Here is a 14,631-nt window from a genome sequence, read left to right on the forward strand (position 1 = left end):
GTCATTGCCCCGAGTTAAGATGGCGGTGTCGGTGGCAGCTGCAGCCGGGCGACTTCGGCGGGCCATTCGAAGGACGCCGCAATGGCGGGGCCCCAGCCGTCGGGCGCTCTCATCCGAGGCCCCTCCAACCCAGGCCGCGGCCGTGCGGGACGCCTTCCTGAGCTTCTTTCGGGACCGCCATGGCCACCGCCTGGTGCCGTCCGCTTCCGTGAGGCCCCGCGGCGACCCCAGCTTGCTTTTCGTCAACGCTGGCATGAACCAGGTAGGGACTGAGCCACGCTGATCCGGGCGGAGTTTATGACTTGTTCCTGAGAGAAAGGCGTTGCGGGATTGGGCAAAAGAAGCTAAGGGCGGAGCTCCTAGCTTTCGGGGGAAAGAGGGCTGTGTGTCGTTAGGCTTCGAGATAGGGGCGCAAATTAGGGCTTGGAGAGGGCTCCACCGGGCAACTTCTGAGTTGAGGTTGAGTTTTAGGTCCAGGAATGGCGGGTGTGGAGTCCCGTGGGGGAAGTCTGGCTTCATTTATTAGTTCTTTAAATAAAGGCAAGTCATTCATTAAAATAGATGTTGAGCACATGCTACGTGCTAGACTGGGTTCTCTAAGCTTTTGACTTTGAGCACCACTTACCCTCTCTAGACTTGCTCTATTTCCAGCCAGCAACGCATTCCTCCTTCTTTTACCTTGCTTATTTTACTAGCAGAGTCTCTGTTTCATGATTTATTTACCCCTTGTCTGCCCAGACACACCAGAGATGGGCGCCCCCACGCTCCCAATCTGCCCCCCTGGGCTCTCAGGGGCACGGTCAGCCTTCACTCTGAACTACCATCTCTCTCCACACCCTCCACGTTTCCCTTCTGCTGAGGGTCTGGGATATCTCTCTCGCCCTTCACCTGTTTCCAGTTCAAGCCAATCTTCCTGGGCACTGTGGATCCACGAAGCGAGATGGCAGGCTTCCGACGTGTGGCGAACAGCCAGAAATGTGTGAGGGCTGGAGGACGTCACAGCGACCTGGAGGATGTGGGCCGAGACCTTTCCCATCATACCTTCTTTGAGATGCTTGGCAATTGGGCCTTTCGGGGGGTATATTTTAAGGTGAGTCTCCAGGAAGCCCTGGAGTTAGGAAAGGGTCAGTGGTCAGCCAAGAAAGGGGTCAAGGTTAGTCCTGTCTCCGCTCTTAGAGTCTGCTTAGGGAGGGCTTCAGACCAGACACAGAGGCAAAGTGCTAGATGAACACTTGTAATAGGAATGTGTCTCGTTTCCCTGATTGGGTTGTAAACTCCTTGAGGGCCAGGACTATGCCTCCTGCCTAATGGCTGGTCAATAATTATTGTATGAATAAATGGTGAGACAGCAATACTAAAGTGCAGGAGTTAAAAATCATCCCAGGCTAGGGTGGATAGAGAATTTCATGGAGAAGGTGGGACTTGAAAGAATGTAGGATTCAGAAGAGGGAGGAAGCTTTCTATGCAGGAAAAACTCAGAATTAGAAATAGTCATGGCTTGTTCTGGAAACAGCGTGGGTAGTGGAAATGGTTTTGTCTTAAGCTGAGGGCTGAACTCATGTGGCTTGATTGGAACTTCAGTGGGGCCTTCTTCTCACCCATTTTCCTCTTCCCAATGGGTTTGCACTGCAGGAGGAGGCTTGCAGCATGGCCTGGGAACTGCTGACTCAGGTCTATGGGATCCCTGAGGACAGGCTCTGGGTCTCCTACTTTGGTGGTGACCCCAAGGCTGGGCTGGGCCCGGACCTGGAGAGCAGGGACATCTGGCTTAAGTTAGGGTGAGTCCACCCCCACTTATGTCCACTCCTGGAGCACAAGAGGACTGGAAAATAGAGACTACCAGAGAGTCTCGGCATATCCTGGGATACTGTAGGGTCAGCCCTGTTCCTCCTCCTGCTGAGCGTAATGGAAGGGTTCTCCTGGCAGAGGGGGTCCCAGGTTCTGCCTTTGTCTCCCCACCACCCATCTGGCTTCCTTCCCAGGGTGCCTGCCAGCCGCATGCTCTCCTTTGGACCACAGGAGAACTTCTGGGAGATGGGGGATACTGGCCCTTGTGGGCCCTGTACTGAGATCCACTATGACCTGGCTGGTGGGGTGGGAGCCCCCCAGCTGGTGGAGCTTTGGAATCTGGTCTTCATGCAGCACAACAGGTAATGGGGTGCGAGAGCAGGAGGGAATTCCCTGACTGGAAGTGAAAAAGGCGGCAGTCAGGACACTTTCATCCATTTTTTGTAAAAACAAACACTTAAACGGCATTTACAATGTGCCAGGCATATTTCTAAACACTTTTCAGATCCTCGTCTTTGCCCATAACAGTTGAAACTAGTCACTGCTGCTCTCCAGACTCTGCTCTCTTATATGATGGAGTTGAACTTGATGATCTCTTAAGATTTTCTACCAGCCTTGACATGTCTCTTTCTAAAGCAAAGAATTGTGTCCCAGAAAGGGGAGGCCTGGGTCCAGGCAAGGGCCCAAGCGGAGGGTGAAGGTGGAGATCACTCTTTATGAGAAAGGACGGGACCCAAAGCCATCGTCGTCTGCTTTTGGGGGTGGGGGTGGGGGTGGGGGAATGATACTGCCCTCTGGTTCCTCCCATTGTCAGCCCCCCAGGACCCTCCCCCATCCCTTTATGCCACTTGAGCGTCTGCCTCATACCTGTAATCCTGTGGGGGGCCTCACCTTGCATACCCTTCCTGGCCAGAGAGAAAGATGGAAGCCTGCAGCCCCTGCCCCAGCGGCACGTGGACACGGGAATGGGCCTGGAAAGGCTGCTGGCCGTGTTGCAAGGCAGACGCTCCACCTACGACACCGACCTCTTTTCCCCACTGCTCAATGCCATACACCAGGTGAGCCCACTTCTTCCCTTCTAGAAGCCCCTCTGACCTGCTCTCACCAGTGCTCACTGCCATTGCTTTCCATCTTTGTTGAGAACTCAGAATATTTTCTTGCCTGTGGGGACGGTGACCAGCCAAGGATACAAAGGTGTCAGACTTGAGGCTCCGATTCATATTTACTACCTGATGTTCCTCCTAACTCCTTCCTTCCTTCATTTGTTCAAAAAATATGTGTTGAGTGCCTACTTTGTGTGAAATCTTTGTGCTTGGTTCAGGAGATACAGCAGTAAAAAGAAAAGAGATCATGGAGATTACATTCTAGCCTAAGAAATAGGTAATAAATAAATGCATTAAAGAACAAGATAGGGCTTCCCTGGTGGCGCAGTGGTTGAGAGTCCGCCTGCCGATGCAGGGAACACGGGTTCGTGCCCCGGTTTGGAAAGATCCCACATGCCACGGAGCAGGTAGGCCCGTGAGCCATGGCCGCTGAGCCTGCGCGTCCGGAGCCTGTGCTCCGCAACAGGAGAGGCCCGCGTACCGCAAAAAAAAAAAAAAAAAAAAGAACAAGATAGCAGTTTACAGATTGTGAATAGGCAGTACACCTGGGTGATAGTAATTGGCAGGGGACGGGGGTAGAGAAGAATCTTAGATGACATGTTTGGGGAAGGCTCACCAAGGAGATATCTCTGAGCTGAAACCTGAAAGAATCAGCCACAGGAAACTCATTCCAGGCAGAGGCAACAGCAAATACCAAGGCCCTAGTGCAGGAAAGGAACAAAAAGTGGCCAGCCAGCTAAAGTAGAATCACGTGGGATACAGTTGGAGTGTGTGTGGGTTCGCTCTTGCTGTATAATAAACCACCTAACATTTTGTGGCTGAAAGCAACAACAATTTATATAGCGTACGAGACTGTGGACAAGCAATGTAGGCTGGGCTCAGCTGGGTCCCTCTTGGTCCTGTATGAGCTCACTCATGCATCTGTGGTCAGCTGCTAGGCAGCTCTACTTCTGGGAGTTGGCTGGCTGTCAGTTTAGGGCTGTGGCGATGACCGGGTTGTATGTTTATCATCCAGCAGGGTAGCTCGGGCCTGTTCACATGACAGCTTGGCAAGGTTCCAAGAAGGAGAGTGGAAGCACATGAGGCCTCTTGAGGCCTGGGCTCAGAACAGTGTCATTTCCACCACATTCTGTTGGCCAAAGCAAGTCACAAGTCTAGCCCAGATCCAAGGGATGGAGAAATAAATTCTATTCCTTGAAAGGAAGCACCTGTAAAGTCACGCTGCAAAGTGGCATGCACACAGGAAAGGGAAGGACTGTGGCCAATTTTGCAAACAGTCTACCACAGAGAGGAAGGCAGGAGTCAGATCTTGTGGGGCCTTGAAGTCCAAAGTGAGTCTTTTATTCTAAATGTGGTGAGATGGGCTCCAAGGCAGGAGGGGCACGATCTGACTGACACTTTTAAAAGGCCACTCCTGCTGCCGTGTGAAGGATAGGCTGGAAGGAGACCAGAGCAGAAGCTGAGAAACCAATTGGGAGCCTATTTCATAGTTGAGGAAAGATAATAGGGTATGGCTTAGGTTGGTAGCAGTGGAAGTGGAGAAAAGTAGGTTGATTTGAGAGATCTCATGGAGGTAGACACAAAAGGCCCCGCTGATGGATTGGATGGGGAGAGGAAAGAAAGTCAAGCCTGGCTCCTGAGTTTTTGACTTGAGTAATGTGGTGAATGGCAGGACTGTTTATTGAGAGGGGGAAGCTTGGGGAAGAGACAGGTTTGGAGCTGGATGAACCAAGCACTCTGCTTTGGGGCACAGCTTAATGTATTCACAGCTCACACACTCCTTCCCTGCGCCCATAGAGGCTGTAGAGGCAGGTGTGGGGAATGAAGAGCACCCGGGTGGGACAGTCCTGGTTCAAATCTCGGATCTGCTCTTGAATTGTGTGCCCTTGTAGAACTTAGCTCCTCTGAGTCTCACTTTCCTCTTTTTTTGTTTGTTTTTATTTTTTTTCCACTTTTTTTTGGTCTAGTCTTTGTTTTGTTTTGTTTTTCTTCTCCACTTTCCACTTTCCACTTTAACACCTCCCAGAACAGGAAGTTTTAGGGATTAGACACCATATCATTCAAGTACCCACCCGGTTCTGATAATAGAAATTCAGTAAATGATCACAGCTGTGCTCCTTGTCTGTGCTGAATGTGGGCCCCAGGAGGCAGGGACTGGCTCTCTTTCACCTTTGAAGCTTCTCTGGCCCAGGCCATTCCAGATGCGGTCAGCTTTAGGGGTGAGGGCAGATGCTCCAGGAGTGATGGAGAGTGTCCCTCCTGGGCCAGGGCAGGCAGGGCCGGCAGCCATGTCTCCTCTCCTGCTTCCCAGGGTTGCGGGGCACCCCCTTACTCGGGCCGGGTCGGGGCAGCAGACGAGGGGCACACAGACACAGCGTACCGTGTGGTGGCTGACCACATCCGCACGCTCAGCATCTGCATCGCCGATGGCGTCTCTCCTGGGATGTCTGGTGCACCGTGAGTCTGGAAGGGCTACAGCAGGGGCAGGGGCTGCTGGGGGTTGCAGGGGAGAGGAGGGAGGAGATGGAGAGGTGGGTCGGGTTGAGATGGCAGGAGGAGGGGGAAGCGAGCACACACTCTGGACCTTGCCCTCCCCTCTCCCCTCCCTGCTGACCAGGGGCTGCTGGGGGCTCATCTGGGCTCTGAATCCTTCTAGGCTGGTACTTCGTCGGCTCCTCCGTCGAGCCGTGCGGTTCTCTACAGAGTTGTTGCGGGCACCACCTGGCTTCCTGGGCAGCCTGGTGCCTGTAGTGGTGGAGACACTGGTAAGGGCAGAGCTTCCTCACTTCCCTGGGCCTCCCTGGGGTCTCAGGGAGCCTGTCGCTGAGCCCATACAGTGCCCCGGCCTGGGTTCCCCACCCTAAATGTCCAGCCCAGCGTCCTGTCAGTGGGCTTACAAACAGCAGGGAGCCTTCAGGAGGCCTTCCGGCCCAGGCTGCTGAGCCTTTGACCTCGGGACCCCCTTCTGCCCGTATCAGTGCCCCTCCCTCCAGAGAAACTGGTTCCCCATTTGGATCCCTCCCCCGTCCATCAGCCTCTCTGAGTCTCCACGGCAGGTGTCCCCAGGGAGGCCCAGGGTGGAGGTGCAGAGTGGGCTGGTTGCTTCTGACACCTCCTCAGCCCTGTCTGCCGCCCCCAGGGAGGTGCTTATCCAGAACTGCAGAGGAACTCAGCCCAGGTACTGGATTTGGATGGGGGACGGAGGGGCTCCCTCTCAGGAGACCCAGCTCCAGCCCTGCCCTGCCCCCATTCAGATAGCCAGCCTGGTGTCAGAGGATGAGGCGGCCTTCCTGGCCTCCCTGCAGCAGGGTCGGCGGATCATCGAGCGGACCGTGAGGCGCCTGGGGCCTTCCGATGTGTTCCCTGGTGAGCAGGGCACCTGGCCGAGGTGTGAGGGACCCACTTAGGCAAGCCAGGCCCAGGCCTCACATCCCGCCTCCTCCCCCATGTCCCTCTCCCCGTACTCTCTCTCCAGCACCTCCCTGCTTCTCCTCACTTACGTGCTGCCCAGCTGGCCCTGCCTCTGGTCTCTGCTTTCCAAGGCTGGCTTCATGCCGAGAATGAGCTTCTCACCTCCTTTGAAATCACATATGCCAAGGGAGGGCCCTGGGCTACCCCCAGCTCTGGCTTTGGGGCCTGAAGGTGACCCCTCTCCCGGGCCTGCCCGGTGTGGGGAGGGGGCACTTGTGCTTGGCACCCAGTGGCTTCTGTGTGGTCAGAAAAGCCCTGGCCCTTACTACTCCCTCACTTCTTCTCCCTCCCTCCATCCTGCCCCTCCTCCCTCAACACCCATTCCGTCCCTCGTCTTCCTTTCTCATAGCTGAAGTGGCCTGGTCCTTGTCACTGTCTGGGAACCTGGGGCTCCCCCTGGACCTGGTGAAACTGATGCTGGAGGAGAAAGGGGTGCAGCTGGACTCTGCTGGACTGGAGCGGCTGGCTCAGGAGGAGGCCCAGGTACAGGCTGGGGCACTCCCACACAGGGCTCTGCTGGGACACGTTGGCCCCTTCCCCAGCCCTGAGTTCTTGGGGGAGGAGCTGCAGCTATTGAGGGAAACAGGAGTCTGAGGTAGGGTCTGTCCCCTCACTCAGGCCCCGCCCACAGTCCTTGGAGGGGAACACTAGTTCAGTGGGCCACACAGAGTAGCAGAAGGGGAGAGGTCAGCACAAGGTCCTAGAGAGGGGCCGTCGGGGGCAGCAGTGGGTGAGGGAGGCCTGGTCCTGAGACCCCCATACGAGGGTGGTTCACGAGCCAGCCCAGGGTCTCTAGCAGCCAGCCCAGCCTGAGGGCTTATTCCAGAGGGGGTGTAGTGTTCACACAACTGTGTGGCAGGGACAGGGCTCTCCGGAGACTCAAGTCCCATTGCACTCTCCGTGCACCCCTTCCGTGCACACACGCCTGTCCCGCAGCACCGGGCACAGCAGGCCGAGCCAGTTCAGGAGCAGGGACTGCGGCTGGACATCCACGCGCTGGGGGCGCTACAGCGCCAAGGGGTGCCCCCAACCGATGACAGCCCCAAGTACAACTACTCCCTGCGACCCAGTGGCGGTTATGGTGAGAGCCTAGACTGAGGTGGGTGGCCACGGGCTTGCCTGACCGTGATTGGGAAGGACATCAGAGACCAGCTACCAGGCCTGTGCCTTCCCCGGGGTAGCCACCGGGGTTCTCTGGGGGCCCCAGCTGGAAGTCCCCCCCCAGCCCTGTGCCTGTTGACTTCAAGGAAGGCACAGACCCACCTCCTGCATCCCAAGCCCCTGCCTAACTCTGATAACCATTCTTGGCCCTGGCAGAGTTCGGCACCTGTGAGGCCCAGGTGCTCCAGCTGTATACAGAGGACGGAACAGCCGTGGCCTCCGTGGGGGAAGGCCAGCGCTGTGGCCTCCTCCTGGACAAAACCAACTTCTACGCTGAACAGGGAGGTCAGGCTTCCGACCGAGGCTACCTGGTGCGGGTGGGACTGCAGGTGAGCCCCCCCAGCCCCCGCTCACACACAAAGCCTCCTGCAGGAGGCAGACCTGAGCCAGAAGGGAACCAAGGGGAGGGAGAGGCTGCAAGCACTCAGTGCCTTGGCCCTGCCCTCCCCCAGGACGTGCTGTTCCCAGTGGCTCGGGCGCAGGTCTGCGGAGGCTTCATCCTGCATGAGGTGGCAGCCCCTGAGTGCCTAAAGGTGGGGGACCAGGTACAGCTGCACGTGGATGAGGTGAGGACCCCACCCCTGCTGTTCGTGACGTCCTGCAGCCCCTTTTCTCTCCCCATCCCCACCTACACCCAGGACCCTGGGTGACAAAAATGTTTCAGGCCTGGCGTCTGAGCTGCATGGAGAAGCACACAGCCGTCCACCTACTAAACTGGGCGCTGCGGCAGGCCCTGGGCCCTGGCACAGAGCAGCGAGGGTCCCATCTCAATCCTGAGTGGCTGCGCTTCGACGTGGCCACGCAGGTGAGCAGGGCACAGTGGGGCAGCCTTCAAGTGAGGCGACGGGCTTAGAGGGAGTCTGGTAGTGTGGGAGTTTGGCCACTAAGAGGGCCTGGGCTGCCCCTCGTTCAGTCACTGGAGGGCGTTGGGCGGGGGGCTTCCCATCAGGCTCCTCCTGCACCAGTGAGGGTTAGGCTAGCCAGTGTGTGGAGACATCCCTTCACCTCCAGCCACCCAGCTTCCTTGTCCCTGCTGTCACCCAGGCCATTCTTGCTCAGGCTGAGCTGCCCTCTCCCTTTACTGCCATCCTGTCTCCTTGTACCTCTGGCTCAAATCCTCTGGGAAGTGCTCACTGACTAAATCTCGTTCCACCTGATTACTCCTTGCTCCTGCGTCTCCCCCATCCTGTATTTCTCTTCCACTGGCTGACCCTTGTTGTAAGCTCCCTGAGTCCAGGGCCTCCATTTTGTGTCTCTCCATCAACTTTCAGTGCCTAGTGAAAGGCCTGCAGCTTCCGATAGGCCCAACCCCCAGGTAGCTTTCTAAAGAAAAGAATTGTCACCTCTACAAATGTGTATTGAGCACGTTATGTACTAACCCCTGTTCTAGAACCTGGGGGTAGTTCAGTGAACGCTGACTGCTTCTTCATGCATCACTCCCAGGCATGGGGCTGACTGCCTGTTGGTCTGTCTGTTTCCCCCCAACGCCCCCAGGCCCCATTGACCCCAGAGCAGCTCCGGGCAGTGGAGGGCACTGTGCAGAAGGCCGTGGGGCAGGATGAGGCCGTGTACATGGAGGAGGTGGCCCTGGCACGCACTGCCCATGTCCCCGGCCTGCGCTCTCTGGATGAGGTGTGCTGGGGGAGCCCACGGGGTGGAGGTTGCCTGCCCGCCCCCCCACCCTCCCCTCAGGTCCCTTAACAGACCTGTGCCCTCTCACTGTCAGGTATACCCAGACCCTGTGCGGGTGGTGTCTGTGGGTGTGCCTGTGGCCCAGGCGCTGAACCCAGCCTCCCAGGCCGCACTGCAGACTTCTGTGGAGCTGTGCTGTGGGACGTGAGTCACTCCTCTCTGCCTGCTCTGGCCTGGGTCCCTGGACCTCCTCCCTTCCCTGGTCTTTGGAGCCACCAGCCCCTGGTTTGGAGCTCAGGCTGCTCTTTTCTCTCCCGTCGTCACCATGGCTTCCTCCTCCCTCCCTCTGCCCACAGGCACCTGCTACGCACAGGGGCTATAGGGGACCTGGTCATCATCGGGGAGCGCCAGCTCGCCAAGGGCACCACCCGCCTGCTGGCCATCACTGGGGAGCAGGCCCAGCAGGTCAGCACGCCAGCAGAGCCTGGGAGGCTTCTGGGTGTGGATGGAGGTCAGAGAACACACAGCAGATGCTCTCAGGCCGGGGGATGCCCAGCAGCAGAACCAGTGTTCATACCTGAGCACCAGGATGGCCCTACCAGCTGCTGGCAGCTGGCATCTGTTGTGATTATTTGGTACCTTGATGGGTCCTGATTGTTCAGTGTTTCTAACTTGGTCCTGCCCAGCAACGGGTTGAGAGTGCCTGTCTTGGAGAGGGAAGGTAAGCCAAGCAGTCCTGACCATCCGGTTCCCTCCCTGCAGGCCCGAGAGGTGGGCGAGAGCCTGGCCCAGGAGGTAGAAGCAGCCGCAGCGCGGCTGAGTCAGGGCAGCCGGGATGTGGTGGAGGCTCAGCGGCTGTCCAAGGAGATGGGACGACTCATTGATGTGAGGGCCACCCCCAGCATGGAGCTGTCCCCTCCCTCTCCTGGCCATGTTCCCTTCCCCGTGGATTCCTGGACCCTGCCCGTCTCTCCCCAGCATTCCTGTTAGACTTCAGCTGGCCCAGATACTTGTCGGTTGTCTGCAGGGTGGGATGTGGTGGGTGTGGTCTCTTCCCTGGCCTTGCTGGTGGTCCCTGCCTCAGAGACCGTGGCTCAGGGAGGGCAGGGATTGTTGTACCGCTTCTGACCATAGGCCGTGGACACTGCCGTGATGCCCCAGTGGCAGCGGCGGGAGCTTCAGCCCACACTGAAGGCGCTACGGCGGCGTGCCAACACTGCCGTCCGGAAACTGGAAATGGGGCAGGTAAGAGGAGGTCCATCTGCACCCAGGGGGGCAGATGCCAGGCACACCCAGCAAGGGTCAGAGATGCTCTAGCACGCACGCTGAGAAGCCTCAAAGCCTGGCAGGGGGGTGGGGGGGTGGCAGCTCCCCCCTCTCCTGCCAGCTGAGTGCCATCGTCAGGCCATTTCCCCACTTTGCTCTCTGCCAAACTGGGCCTCTCCCCCGACTCCCAGGTCTGGCTCAGACTCTCCCTCCAGGAAGCTGACTTGATGGCGCCACTCAGCCCTAACTGCTCCTTGACCGTGGATCCTCCCCCCTCCGCCCCCTCTCACCCATCTGTGCTCCAGCCTTAGTCCTTTCACCTTCAGCGGCCTATTTGTAGGGGCCTGGAGCTATGATGAAAGGGAGGAGGTGAAGGGGGAGAGGAAGGACACAGCGGGGACCCAAAAGAAGGAGGCCATTCTAGGCAGAACCCCTGCACCCTTGCTGGGGGAAGGGGGCCGTGAGAGGGGATTTCTGGACTGGGGCTCAGTTCAGAACTGGGGGCTGATTGCCTCCCAGCCCGACCCCCGTGCTGTCCTTCCTGCCTCACAGGCTGCACAGAAAACCCAGGAGCTGCTACAGCAGCACTCGGAGGGGCCCCTGATTGTGGACACAGTTTACGCTGAGTCCCTCTCAGTAAGTGTTGCGATTGGGGATGGCCCCAGGGTCTGGGGAGGGGAAAGTCCTGGCAGGGAGGAATCTGGGAGTGCGGGGAGCTGTGAGGTCGCCATCTCCCCTCCCTTGTGCAGGTGCTGGTGAAGGTGGTCCGGCAGCTGTGTAAGCAGGTGCCCAGCACGTCTGTGCTGCTACTCAGCCCCCAGCCTCTGGGGCAGGTGCTGTGTGCCTGTCAGGTGGCCCAGGTAACGAAAGAGGGAGGGCAGCTCCCACCCCACCCGTCTCCTGGTCCAGCTCTCTGATTCCACACCTTTTATTCCTCCCACACGAGGGAGCCACAGCTGGGTAGAGGCCATCTCTGCAGATACCCCAGGGTGGGGATAGGACCACCTCCTTCTCCCTAACCCACCCCCTCCCCCACCCCACCCACGAAGGCACCAAACGACTCCTTAATTCCCACCACGCCACCTCCAGGCTGCACATTTCTTGCGAACAGGTAGCAGCCATTCATCAACCTCCACTCATTCCCAGCCCGTCCCTCTCCTGTCTCCTCGCCTGATTACCCCCACCATGTGTCCGGCTCGGGAGAGGGTTCTCAGCACCATGACTCCACTCTCAAAGGTACATTGAGTGGATGGTGGCAGGGAGGGCTGCTCTGCATCACTGCCCCTTCTGTTTCTGTCCCCAGAGTGCCACGCCAGCCTTCACCGCAGAGGCCTGGGCGCTGGCTGTGTGCAGCCACATGGGGGGCAAGGCCTGGGGCTCTCGAGTGGTGGCCCAGGGCACCGGAAGCACTGCTGACCTGGACGCTGCCCTCAGTACAGCCCGAGCCTATGCCCTCAACAAGCTCTGATCCAGGCTCACTCAGGGACTCACAGAGACTAAAGAGACAACAGACAGGCCAGTGCCTGGAGCCCTGAAGGAGCGAGCAGAACCTCCCCGGAAGGTAAACAGAGGACTAGAGCCTGGAGGCCAAGCAGCTGAGCCGAGGAGGACCGCCCTGGGCTGGGCTCTGAGTGGACACAAGAAGATGTGGGCTGGGGGAGGCAGAAGTGGGCCTGGCAAAAGGCCCTGCTAGTGAAGTGAAGACATGGCTGCCCCGTCTGTGATTGTTCATTAAAAAGTATTTCACAGCGGATAGGAAGCTCCAGAAGGTTCTTCTGCCTAAAAAAGAGCAGGCTTTCTCCTCCCAGCAGCCTGGAATGGGTGCCCCATGACTAGTCTGACCCCTCACGCTGGGCTGAAAGGCCACCCTGCATCCAGATCAGAGCTCTCCTCGTCGCCACGAGTGCTTGAACAGGCCCTGTGTGCCAGCCTGTTCCGAGCGCCCACCAAGGCCTCCCTGGCCACCAAGATCCATTCACTGTCACATAAAAGTCATGAGAGCCAGGTACATCCTCTCTGGTGTCACTTATTCCATTAACAACAACTTCTCATTTTCATGAAGTCTCTGGTGATTTGTTGATAAAGTGAGCTAACAGGTACTGGTCAGTTGCTGAGAATGTGGCAAGAACCAACCAGACTTCCTGCCCGTGTGGAGTTTGCTTCCAGTGGGGAAACAGCAACGAAGAGAAAGAAGAGGGTGTCAGACGGGGATGAGGTCTGCAGAGAGAGCGGAACCGGGGAGTGGAAGGGTGGGGGTGGCATCCGGGGGAGGGTGTGAGCCACGTGGACCTCCAGGGGAAGAGCCAGCGCAGGTGCCTGAGTGGGTAGTGAACAGGCAGGTGGCAGGCCTTGGGGCCAGAAGGGAGCGCAGCCAGAGCAAGCCTACTCTTAGAACAGGTTGCACAGCACCTGCCCCTAGCCTGAGCTGAAGCTGAAGCTGAAATTGCGGCTCAGAGCAGGAGGAAGCCGGGATGGAGCGCAGCCCTCCCCCGCTACCAAAATGAGTCCACCCAGGACCAAGCCAGACACGGGGGCTCCACGTCTGTTCGCAGACCTCTGTCGCTGGATGAAAGAAGGGACCTCAGGGGACCCATCTCCAAGTCAGAGGCTCCCTGGCTGCGAAGTTCTGTGGCCATTTAGTCAAAATTATTAGAGCAGAGCAGGCCCTCCTGACAACATTTCCTGCATGATTTCTTATTCTAAGGGAGGCACCAGTGATTCGTTGGTAAATCACTGATGAGGGCTTGAAAGGAATCTGAATTCTTGGACCCTGGCTGCTTGCAGCCCTGAGGAGTTGCAAAGCTTTCCCTTGGGATTGTGGCAACTGCAGCAGTGGCCACTGTTCAGTGGTGCTCAGCAAAGACCTGTCTCTTTACATGTGGACACCAAGGTGAGGAGTTGGGGGTATGCATTTTATTAATGAGTTAACTTCTAAGGTGCTAACCTGTCCAGGGTAACCAACTAGTAATCAGCAGAGCTGAAATGAAAGCTAAGCTCTGTCTCCAGTGAAACTTCCCACTTCCTTTTCTAACTAACCAGCCCCCATGAAGTTGGTCATTCCTGGTGTCAGGCTTGGGGCTGTGGGAGGGAGCACCGTGGAGGCCTGGGCCTTCCTGCCTGGTGCCACTCTTCAGTCTTGCTGACACCCTGAAGAAAGGCCAAGGGTACCTCTGCAGGGATGCAGCAGCCCACTGCTCCCCTGCAGGGCCTGGAGTCAACCGGGGGGCCTCAGGGGAGTTCAGGGACGCCTACAGGTGCCCTTCCACCCTTCTCCTCTTCCAGAAAAGACTGGCTGCTGATGCTTTTCCGAGACCCTCTTTCCATTCGTCATGCCCACCTCCATTTCCACACAAAAGGCTCCCAGAAGGAAGAGCACTGTAGCGGTCCAGGAGCCCTGCCGCCATCCCCACTCCCCATCATCCCCCTCAAAAGCCCACCCGTTCCTAAATATGTCCCCAAGACGCACAAAGCGTGCCGCACCGCCAGGGTTCCCACTGCCCGCTTGACGGCCCCACACAGCGCCTCAGACGGACACTTCTTTGCGTCGACCCTGGGCCAAGGCGCGCTACAACAGCCTTCCAAGAGCAGAGACCGGCTTGCACAAGTGCGCACGCGCACCCGTCGTCTAGGACCCGGCCCCTAGCGACGCAGGGCGTCCCTAACGACCTGCGCCGCGAGGGCCCTGCGGGAAGGTGAGCGCCCAGGCCTCGGAAGCGGTGAGGCGACCCCGACCCCGGTCTCCCCTTGCGGGCTGAGCTCTCCCTGCCCCGACTCCCACCCACGGGGCGCGAGAACCCCTCTAGCGTCCTCCCAATCGTCCTCCCACCCGGAAGTCTGCAGGCTGCCGCAGCCTTGGCTCCACATTTCGCGTGGGGAGGAAGGGCGGGTCTGTACCTACGAGAGGCCCCCAACCCACCCCCATTTGAAGCCCAGGGTCTGCGAGTCAGGGGAGGGAGTCCGTGAGATGGAGAAAGGGGAAAGTGGAGCAAGAATAGGTCGTGGGGGAAAGCAGTCCCAAGCCCCCGGGCCCCAGTCTTCCCATAAAGGCCGACCCCTATTCCCAGCTCCTGCTGGCTGAAGTCCCTCAAGACAACAGACATAAGTGGACCTGGCCCAAGGGTGTGATAAGACTGTTTCACCAGCCAGAGACCAAGGGTGGTGGGCCAGAGCTGTCAGAGAAACTTTTGTGCCCCTCATTTGTGATTCTGCA

The 14,631-nt window shown here is 58.0% G+C and overlaps 1 protein-coding gene and 1 long non-coding RNA gene across 8 annotated transcripts in view; one reads left to right on the plus strand and one right to left on the minus strand.

Annotated features, from left to right (window-relative positions):
- AARS2 (alanyl-tRNA synthetase 2, mitochondrial) lies at positions 1 to 12,429 on the plus strand. Of its 6 annotated transcripts, none has more exons than XM_067752790.1 (22): positions 1 to 262; positions 899 to 1,090; positions 1,633 to 1,778; positions 1,983 to 2,150; positions 2,702 to 2,846; positions 5,203 to 5,348; positions 5,509 to 5,656; positions 6,031 to 6,069; positions 6,146 to 6,257; positions 6,712 to 6,845; positions 7,299 to 7,443; positions 7,680 to 7,852; positions 7,976 to 8,089; positions 8,188 to 8,328; positions 9,018 to 9,155; positions 9,250 to 9,359; positions 9,512 to 9,620; positions 9,918 to 10,040; positions 10,290 to 10,400; positions 10,974 to 11,057; positions 11,171 to 11,281; positions 11,725 to 12,429. In XM_067752790.1, exons 1-22 carry the CDS (start codon positions 20 to 22, stop codon positions 11,887 to 11,889), a joined length of 2,997 nt encoding a protein of 998 aa, XP_067608891.1. In that variant the 5' UTR covers positions 1 to 19; the 3' UTR covers positions 11,890 to 12,429. The 6 variants fall into 6 exon arrangements, 4 of the variants coding, with proteins under 4 accessions (XP_067608891.1, XP_067608892.1, XP_067608893.1 ...); XM_067752791.1 differs by having other exon boundaries at positions 5,548 to 5,656; XM_067752792.1 differs by lacking the exon at positions 10,974 to 11,057.
- Positions 5,281 to 14,631, minus strand: part of LOC137231927 (uncharacterized) — an 18,826-nt gene continuing 9,475 nt past the window's right edge. The window contains exons 3-4 of one of the 2 annotated variants that reach the window (XR_010946812.1): positions 5,506 to 5,636; positions 5,281 to 5,384 (exon numbers count right to left, since the gene is read on the minus strand). This is a non-coding gene — a long non-coding RNA (uncharacterized lncRNA). Of the gene's footprint in view, positions 5,637 to 14,631 lie in introns of both variants that reach the window. The other variant, XR_010946811.1, reaches the window with a different exon arrangement.

The sequence above is a fragment of the Pseudorca crassidens genome, chromosome 10, assembly GCF_039906515.1.
Source record: "Pseudorca crassidens isolate mPseCra1 chromosome 10, mPseCra1.hap1, whole genome shotgun sequence".
Taxonomy (NCBI): Eukaryota; Metazoa; Chordata; class Mammalia; order Artiodactyla; family Delphinidae; genus Pseudorca; species Pseudorca crassidens.